The sequence below is a fragment of the Primulina huaijiensis genome, chromosome 18, assembly GCF_012295235.1.
Source record: "Primulina huaijiensis isolate GDHJ02 chromosome 18, ASM1229523v2, whole genome shotgun sequence".
Taxonomy (NCBI): domain Eukaryota; kingdom Viridiplantae; phylum Streptophyta; class Magnoliopsida; order Lamiales; family Gesneriaceae; genus Primulina; species Primulina huaijiensis.
In genome coordinates, this window is record NC_133323.1 from 8581000 (window position 1) to 8591094 (window position 10095).

The 10095-nt window shown below is 36.6% G+C and overlaps 1 protein-coding gene across 3 annotated transcripts; it reads right to left on the reverse strand.

The window, feature by feature from the left end:
* Positions 1-3209: 3209 nt before the first annotated feature.
* Positions 3210-7237, reverse strand: LOC140964942 (clp protease adapter protein ClpF, chloroplastic). 3 transcript variants are annotated; one of them, XM_073424940.1, is made up of 10 exons: positions 7136-7218; positions 7035-7100; positions 6138-6549; positions 5991-6050; positions 5745-5839; positions 5430-5602; positions 5201-5313; positions 4815-4860; positions 3589-3629; positions 3210-3502 (listed from the first exon to the last, which is right to left on the reverse strand). In XM_073424940.1, exons 3-10 carry the CDS (start codon positions 6459-6461, stop codon positions 3347-3349), a joined length of 1008 nt encoding a protein of 335 aa, XP_073281041.1. In that variant the 5' UTR covers positions 6462-6549; positions 7035-7100; positions 7136-7218; the 3' UTR covers positions 3210-3346. The 3 variants fall into 3 exon arrangements, with proteins under 3 accessions (XP_073281041.1, XP_073281040.1, XP_073281039.1); XM_073424939.1 differs by having other exon boundaries at positions 6138-6555; XM_073424938.1 differs by having other exon boundaries at positions 7035-7237.
* Between the last annotated feature and the right edge of the window lie 2858 nt (positions 7238-10095).

The following is a 10095-nucleotide window of genomic DNA, read 5'->3' on the forward strand; positions in this document are numbered from 1 at the left end:
CTGGGGCTTTTTCATAAATAATTTTAAAAATTCAAAAATACAGTAAAATGAAATATATTACGAAAATACCGTAAAACGTCATGCAATGTCCGTTGTCATTGGGTGCAGACGCTATAGGACCCAGCCTGCAACGTCTGCTGCTACAGGCTGGGTCTTGCAGCGCCGCACTTGACCATTTGGCAGTGGATGCTTCAGTACATCATGTGGTGTGTGTGAACTCTACAGTCCTCGACTACCTCTACATGTGGTGTGTGTAGTTGCAGGTGCACGAATCTGTCATTTTTTGTGGACTTTATTTCAGCATCAATTATTTAATTGTTGTGTACATGTGAATTGGTTTTTTATATATTTCGTTTCATTCATATCACAATATATATGTCTCGAGTTGCTGGGATATGAAATTCTACTATCGCATTTTAAAGGCGATCACTTGTCTATTACATCTTTAAATGCTCATTGTGAATCCAACGTTATTGATAATGAAAGCTTGGAGATTGATGTTATTAAATATAGTCGATGTCTGACATTGACGATAACTGAATGAATAATTTTTCCAGATTATCAAGGAGGTTCAGTCAGACTTTTGTTTTTGCAACTACTCCAGGATATAAATAAAGTAAACTCTTACAGTTGAGGTAGTGCAGTTTTAGTTTTTCTATATCGTGAGTTATGCAATGTCGTGAATGAATATTTAGTGGACAATATGATAATAAACTTCATTGGAATGATGTTTAACTTTATACACATAACTTGAATCAGCTCCAACAAACTAATAGATCATAATACTCGAATAAGACTCACATGTGAGATACTATATTCCACCGAACTGTTCTCAATAATAACATCGCAACCCAAATATAATAGAACACCAATTCTATACATGAAATAGATTGGACAAATCGGAAATATAGAATAACGTGTTTAAATTTTTTGAGAGAAAAGAACATGAAACTGGAAAAAGATCGAGATAAATTTTTTAAACTGATATAAAATGTGTGAAAGAACTATGAATTTATAGCAAAGACATATAAATTTTTTAAAATTTCCCGAATAAAAAATCCGAGAATCTTTCAAAGTTAAAACATGTAATTGCGAAAAGCTGATTTCCGGGAATTGTGTTGCAGTGTATGATGAACTTTTGTTTGTTTTTTTTTAAAATTCAATTCACACGTCTAAATAATTGCTCATTTTCTGGACAAACCGTCGGTAAATAGAACTGCTTTGTAGGACGCATTAGAAAATGGACTTGCTTGAAAAGACCGGACATGCTATTGTAAGACCGGGCCTCGAAAAACAGCGTTGTCGGGGGCAAACGACAGCAATGTCCGCTATTAGCATTGACGTTTTACGGTATTTTTGAAATATATATTTTTACTGTATTTTAAAAAAAATTATTTATGAAAAAAAACCTCAATTTCTGGGGAGTTTGTCCACTTTCTGACTCTCCCAATATCGTCTCCACGATCCGCTTACAAACTGCTTGCCCGCTTCTGATCATTCAAAACAAATCAGAATAATTATTGTGTTGTATAATTTTGTGGGTTTAAATTCATAATTTCATATTGGGCTAAATTTAATTTTTAACACAAACAACTAGCTAATGGAACAGTCTTAAAATCGTTGAAAAGTAATATTTTGCTGAACTAAGATAACACATGTATTCCAAATATTAATATGTTATAAATAAGTGCTGAAAATGACTTAAAAATTGTATAAAAGTTAATTTAAAATTTAAAATCGAACTATGCATCCGACTAGTGCAAAGAGTGTCATTTAATAAGGAGAAAGCGAGCTCCAGGACCGCTAGACCAGCACTAAGAATAGCGGACTACTAAAATTTGGATGCCATGTTGACGAAACCAGGAGATGTGCTGAAAGAATCAGAAATAAAGTTCCTAATATCCGAAAAATTTGACCAAGGAGGCCACGAACTCGATCATATTTCCTGTGAACTACGACCAAGATTAGAGATCATACATACAGATATACTTACGAACATGTGCCTAGCTCCATTGTTGGTCCCTTTAAGCTATGACAAATATAAGACGAGGCGTACTATTAGACGATATCAAGAAGTCCATGACAACCCAATACATTAGATTGCTTTGTTCTTCAATATTTGAATTTTATTTTTTATCTGCCTATAAATCATAGGGCAAGTGAATGAAGTGGATGCATCTTCTTCTTGTGCTAATAATTGTGCATTAGGGAATGAGAACAGAAGGCTATGTTGCACATATTTTGACAACACAATGCAGGTGCAACGTCCCGAGATAATAAATATATATATATTGTGATACCCATGGCCACATGGATGGGCCCACTATCTATGGTTCATCTTTAGCTCAAATGGAAGACATGCTCATGTATTCTCCTATAAATATCAAGTTTGAGTGTTCAGTTCATTTATTCACTATATTATTTTTCGGCAGAACCCTTAGCTGCTCTCCACGTATATCCTCAGTTTATGACTTGAGCGTCGGAGGGGTTATGCCGGGACACCCTCCTGGCCCCTTTCTAACGGTCTTATTTGTGATTTTAGGCTCAGAGCAATTTCGAAACCTGTGTCTGGACTAGTGACACTTGCTGGAATCGGACCTTAAATTTTCCGTGAGCATCATATTGATTTTGAGATTTTTATATTTTCGACAAATTAAAACATTTATGCAGATTTATAGTTACATTCATTATATTTTGTGTATGATTTTATCTACTATTGGACTTGATACAACTTAACGAATATTAGAAATTAAAAGATAAAATGTTAACTTTAATCTTGTATGTGTTGAGATGCTACAATTTTTTTGGTTCAAATAACTATATGTTAATAATCAATTTTAGTTTTTCTCGTCTAAATAATATAATTTAATGGCTCATATCATGTTAAATTTTATAATTACATGGTTTAAAAAATCGTGTAACATACACATGTTTCTAACAATATGATTATAAAAATTTAAAGACGACATTAATATTTTAATTATATAATTTTTAACGAGAAAGAGTGAAATTGATCGCCAAAATAACCACATGATTATAATTGATTCAACAATAGGTACAAGGCCAAAACAATTACGCTCCATTTTGCCAATTAAAAATGTTTGTTAAGTTTAAACTTCCGATTAAGCACTTTTAGCTTGAAATGTTTAATACTTGACCAGAGACTTCGCCAAATTTCTTACTTTTTAAGAAACTGCCTGACACTGAGATAATTTCACGTCTACTAAATCAATTTCAATGTATTTGAGATATTAAGGAACGAATATACCAGAACTCTATATTGCATATTTGCTATCATTGGATCAAACTGACAATTTCCGAGACAGGAAACAAGGGATCAACCAAATCAAGCATCTTTTCCATCATCTTCATCCTGTGGATTGTATGGAAGTTCATGGCGACGCTGGTTGTACTTTTCGCGCAGCTGTTTTATTGGGATGAAATCTCCAGCACCATCCATGCCGTAAAACAAAAAAGAGGCGTAAGGATGATCAAATTTATCCTGCATAAAGTTAACCGATAACAATCCACAAGCTTCGAGATATTTATTCAAAAACCCAGTTTCCATTAAAAGATGGTTCGACTCACCTTGTCTTGCTTTTCAGGGGCGAGTAGATTCTCTTCGGGGACTGCAAGAAAATGAGAGAGATCATGAGACTATAAAAAATGAGAGACATCATGAAACGAGGTACTTGTCGTATAAAAACTGACAATGATGCTCATGGAAGTAATCAGGGGAATGTTAACACAATGGAGCTATATCCTCACTAAAAAAATGTTTCAGTTGCCTTACACATGCATTTGTGTCTAAAACTATAGTTAATAGTAAAAGTACAATCCATAAAAATTATACAATAATCCACGTACAACGTTTCAGTTTGTGTGCCATACATAGAATAAAACAAGTAATTATTGCTTCTTAATGATTCTAGATCTATGTAGCACAAACACTCTTAAAAAAATTCTAAAATATCGGACACGGATACGGCTACGACTGGCGAATACATGTGTCGGATACAGAAAAATCAGTGTCATTGATTTTTTGTAGGTTTGACCAGTCGGATACGTCTTGGACACGGCTAGGAAATGCCATGAATATGGCATGGATACGTCTTTGGATACATTTCGGTAAAAAAAAAATTTTGAGACTTTTTTTTTAAATTACTTCTCTGAAGTTATACATTGTATATATGTACATAAATATGTATATCTCTATCATTTTTAATACTAAATTTATATATATATATTTTAATAATTGTCGTATCCTAGCAGTATCGTGTCTTATATTTTCAAAATTTTCCGTATCGCCATATCGATATCGTATTCGATACGATACCCGTGGCCGTACCTGTATCCATGCAACATAGTCCTAGATCAAATAAGTACATCATATTCATATCGCAACTTATGGGAATCACCCACGTGATTTTGAGTTTGATATCACTTGTACAATCAGGTTTCTGTTGCTCCACCAAAATCTGTATAGTCTATATATATTAAAGATGCGACTCAAATCTTTTGAACTGCACACACGTAGATGCACATGATAATGGGGCAATTGTTACCTCACAACTTATGATAAGCTGTTAATCGATGTAATTTAAATACGGGAACTTCAGATTTGAAAAGCACAGTCAGAGAATATCCTATATTCTTAGGTTTAAATTGAAAAGCGCAGGCAAAGAATATCCTATATCCTTGGGTTTCAAAGTGCTCCATCAAATAGATACAAAAAAAAAAAGGATTAGAGGTTAGGATTAAAAGTAGCTAGAATGAGAACATGATTAGCATCAAAATCTGTTTCATTGGCTCACCGTATGCTACTAGAAGGTTGGGGTCTTCATGTGCATCAACCAATACCTGCGAAACAACAGGTTGAACTGACTATGAGTTTACCTCGTATTCAGATTTAATGATGCAGCTCGTTTCAACAATAGAAACATGAGAACCGGAAAGGAATTATTCACTTTACTTCGTTTAGGAATTTCATGAAGGAGAGTGGTAAAATTATGTCATACGATGTTGCATAGTAGTTAAGCAGAAGCTAGATCTACTGATGCTAAGCCACATTTATAATTATTTTATATACAGAAGCAAAAACACAATAGAGGAAACTAATGACAAGCAATATACCATAGAAAAAGGGGTGATTTGATAAAACAAGGGTCATTACAAACATATGAGTTGAGTGTAGTCGAACCTGATAAAATGGTTGATCCGGACCGCGAGTCAGCTTATCGATTTTTGCGCATTCCATCCAAGATTTTGACTCACAGCACACCGGATCCATGCCGCAAATGACAGCTCGATAACCTAACATATCCAGAACAATTTTTTAGGGGCAAAAGAGTGAGTGTTCAGTTAGGTAGATCAATCATGTCTAACCCATTACACCCTGAGGTGGATAATTTTTTCGAGACAAAATATACCAAATAATTTATGCTTCACTTTCTGGCCTAAACGGAAAGCATATTGAGCATTCTCAAATGCTCGTGCTTTTACTGATGCAGTCAGTGACTCTGCTTCAAGCTTGGAAATTTTGTCTCTTAAATCAGCTGCAAAATCATATTTCTCACTCTGAATCGCATTCTGCAGTTCTGCACTGAACGAAGCGAAAAAATTATGCAAAAAAAATCATAATTTGTTTAATAGACGACCCTCTGAAATGGGAAACCAATAAGAGGATAAAAGACCAAAGCAATATGCTTATTTGGCAGTTAGTTTTCAGTGAATCAGATACATACCGTAGCCGTAAGATACTTATAGCCATATCTTGAGCTTCACTTTTTGCTGCTGGCCCCCTTCTATTTTCCCGTAACTTGATTACCTCTGATTCAACCTTCATACAAAAACATTAATGATCAAGAGGCCTTCACCATTAATAAGTTGTTTGATTATCAAGATCCCTTTTCATCCAAGTAAAAGTTGAGGCATTTTTTCCAATTGTCGGAGGTTTTCTGACAAAATTGATGCAGGTCACAAATTCTAACCTCAGTCAACTTGTTCCTCAGCTGCTTGGCAATGTCATACTGCTCCAAATTCAAAGCATACTGCAATATAAGCATAGTGATAAGCGAACAACATTATTTTTCTAGCTGTTACAAAGTAAATCAACAGTCAGAACAAGCTGTTCGTACCTGTACCCGTGTCGCTAAGTCGATCTCAAAGAAAAACATTAGTATATCTTCGTTGGCGATTTCACTTTGCTCGCAGCTGGCATCCAAATTGGCTCCTTTATCACCTCCTTTGAACAACCATCCAGCTCCAACTCTCCACGATGCAGTTCTAGATGTATCAAACGCCCCAAGGTACGAGGCTCTTCCACCATAAGAACACAAGCGCGATCTTCCAATCCCAAGAAACGAATGGGGTTCTTTTATTTGACCCAAAATTCTCCTACATTCTTCGTTTAATCCACAAGAAACACCGCAACTAGAAGGCGCTAATGCATTAATTAACATGCTTTGCACAATTTGAAGAAATAATCCTCGTCAGTTATATGCCCACTTAAGATTCGATATTTGCTCGTCAATCTCTTAAATAATTAGACTGCACCTACATTGAACCAATTCTCCATTCATAGTTGCCAGAAATAAACCAGATTTTAAAGTATACTCCCTCAACCCCATCAATTAAATAGTAGCACTGGAAAATCAAATGCGCTATCAAGAATTCAGAACAAATCAAAACTAACAATAGAACTAATAATAGTATACTATATTTGTAGAAACCACTTGACGAAAGAAACTACACAGAGTAATAAACTATGTTTAGTAACGTGTCAATTCTCAAGAATATTACCCACAAGAATCACTCCCCAGAATGACTCCAATCCATGATCCAATATTAAAAACAAAACACCTTCTCCCCAACAAGGCTACACCCACCACACCCCCACGGCCCACCCCGGAACAATCACAGAAACTTTCAAGAAATTAAGCAAAGAAGTTATCATTTCTAATGAAACAAGCTCAATCAACAGTACGTAGTGCGCCTGTAAATTTGTGGATTCGCGAAAAAAAGTTAATTTTCACCTGCGGAAACTCGAGCAATGAGCAAAGAAACTCTAAATTGAAGCTTGCAAGACCGATTTGAAGCTTCTTTTCTTGGGTTTCTATGCGGTCTGAATTGAAACACTTCGCAGCCTCTGGAGGTGTCTTTCCCTTCTGTTGGCGAAGATTAAACTAAAAACCCAAAATATGATATATATGAGATTCCCACCGATTCGATGCGAATTGAGACAATCGGCCCTCATCCCTTTATTAAGAAAAAAAAATCTCGCTTGAGATGGATGGTACATATTGTACGGGTCGATTTGATTAATATTTATAAAAAAAATTAATGTTTTGACATAAACATGAGATGGATGATATTTGTAGTACGAGTTATCTGATTCATATTTATAAAGATAAGTAATGTTTTGACCAAAAAAAAAATATTCGCCTTACAAAATTGATCATCGAGACAATCGCATAAGAGTTTTTGTGTTATTAAAATAAGTACGATCAGAAGCGTAGGACCATATAATTTTAATTAGACGGATGTCATTTAAGTTTGAACAATGTATTTATATAATTATATTAATACACCAGGGTGGAGGATTTTGTTAAGTGATATGATATTTTTTTTAAGTTGAAAGTGAGAATTGTTACGATTAAGTCTCTAATCTGATATGTCGTCTCACTCGAGCAGTTCCAAATCTTCGTGAGTTGGTAAAAACTCACAGGGCTTCTTTGGTTTCTCTCTGAAACTCTAGTTCTTTCAAATAAGGTAGAAGAAATTCGTATTTCTCTTGGTTTTGATGGGGCATTTTTGTAAATTGTGAAGGACGAAGTGGGGGCCTAGCGGTGCTTTGGCGATATCGTGACATGTGATCAATCTTGAATTACTCTCAAAACCACATTGATATGAAATTATCGGAACCAGGTCATGAAGATTGGAGGCTCACAGGTTTCCAGAACTACACGACGACGACAATCTTGGTCTCTTATTCGAAATCTGGCAGCCATATCTACTCTTCCGTGGTGCATGATCGGGGACTTTAATGATATTTTGAGTCATGGTGAAAAGAAAGGCCATATTGCGCGCCCAGAATGGATGATACATGGCTTTAGGGAAGCTATTAACGACTCAAATCTACATGACCTTCCCATACAAGGGCACCCTTTCACCTGGGAGAGACATCGGGGTCATATAAACTAAGTGGAAGAGCAATTGGACCGGGCTATGGCAACAGCACATTGGAAATCATGATTTGCACAGGCCACATTGACAAACTTGCTGGCACACTCACCTATATTGCTCGACACTGAACCAGGCGGTGTACAAACTGCATCATGGAAATTCAGATTCGAAAATAAGTGGGTCAAGGAACAAGAACTCATGGATATTGTTATTGGCCATTGGAATTATTTTTGTAATCAAGATATGACTGGGAAATTACAGCACTTATCCACACATCTATCCTCGTGGAGTCGTCGGCTAAATCGAGATCTTAAAGATAGAATAGCCAGCACAAAAAATATTATTGAGTCTCTACGAGACAAGGAGGATCCAACGTCTCTGTCAAGAACTCAGGAACTGCGAGACACCTTCTCAAACCTATTGGCGCAACATGAGGCGTACTGGAAACAAAGGGCCAAGCAGTTCTGGATGAAAAAAAGAGATCTTAACACAAGATTCTTTCATTCAGTGGCAACCAGGCGAAAAGCAATGAACCAGATTTGTAAACTGACAGATGATGATGGGGTAGTTTATGATGAACCAAAAGAGATATGCAGAATTGCCCACGACTACTTCTAGAAATTATTCCTGCCAAATGATGCTCAATATGATCCAGTGGTGTCACAAATTGATCCTAAGGTAACAGCTGAATATAACTCTATCTTGCTTGCTTTATTTACTACTGATGAGTTTAAACAGCTCTCCTCCAAATGCATCCTGACAAACCTCCAGGGCCCGATGGCTATAACCCGGATTTTTTTCAGCAATTCTGGCATCTGATTAGTGATTACGTGGTTTGGAATTGTTCTACTTGGTTATTGCAGGGGTCTTTTCCAGACTCTCTAAATGACACCATCATTACGTTGATCCCTAAGTGTAAAAGACCTTTTACAGTGAAGGACTTGCGACCTACCTCTTTGTGCAATGTCCTATACCGTATCTTGGCAAAAGTGCTAGCAAACTGGCTGAAGAAGGTGCTACCTAGACTGAACTCAGACTCTCAAGCGGCGTTTCTACCAAATCGCTACATCACTGATAATGTCATTGCAGCTTTTGAAATTATACATTATGTCATTGCTTCTTGAAGTTGATGCTCTTACGCCTAGGCTTCGATCCAAGCTGGGTCCGATCAATTATGCTATGTGTCACTATTGTGAAAAATTCAATCAAGGTGAATAATAAGCTCGTTGGCCCGATAACCCCGGGCCATGGATTACGTCAAGGGTGTCCCTTCTCACCCTATCTGTTCATTATCTGTGCACAAGGGATGTCTACTCTAATAGAAAAGGCTGTCAAACGTGGTGCCTTACATGGTATTAAAATCTGCCGCGGTGCTCCAATAATATCACATCTATTATTTGCCGATGACAGCTTTCTCTTCTTCCGAGCATCGGTGGAGGAATGTCTTACAATAAAACATATCCTCAATACATACGAACAAGTGAGTGGGCAAGCTATCAACTTTCAGAAATCTAGAATTTTCTACAGTAGGAACACTGAGCAAACTTTGAATGAGGGATTGTCTAACATACTTGGGGTGGTGAACCCGCTAGACACTGGTAAATATCTGGGCCGTCCTTCATTAATTGGTAGCAAGAAGAAGGCTGTATTAAGTTACCTACGGGAGAGGTTGTGGACACGAATTCAAAATTTGAAAGGAACCTCTTTATCCATGGCAGGGCGCGATGTACTCATCAAATCTGTGGCTCATGCTCTGCCCACGTACTGCATGCAGTGTTTCTTGTTACCAAATTCTCTATTGGATGAACTTCAACGAATGATGAACTCCTTTTGGTGGAGGTCCAAGTCAAACAGTGCACGGGGGATTCATTGGATGTCTTGGGATAGGCTGTGTATACGAAAAGAATTTGG

Excerpts from the sequence above, each read along its gene's own strand:
- LOC140964942 (XM_073424938.1), bottom strand. The coding sequence starts at position 6,461 with ATGTTAATTAATGCATTAGCGCCTTCTAGTTGCGGTGTTTCTTGTGGA. Across the intron at positions 5,840-5,990 it reads TGAGGAACAAGTTGACTGAG|GTTGAATCAGAGGTAATCAA; the intron begins GTTAGAATTTGT and ends TTTTGTATGAAG. Across the intron at positions 4,861-5,200 it reads CGGATCAACCATTTTATCAG|GTATTGGTTGATGCACATGA; the intron begins GTTCGACTACAC and ends GTTGTTTCGCAG.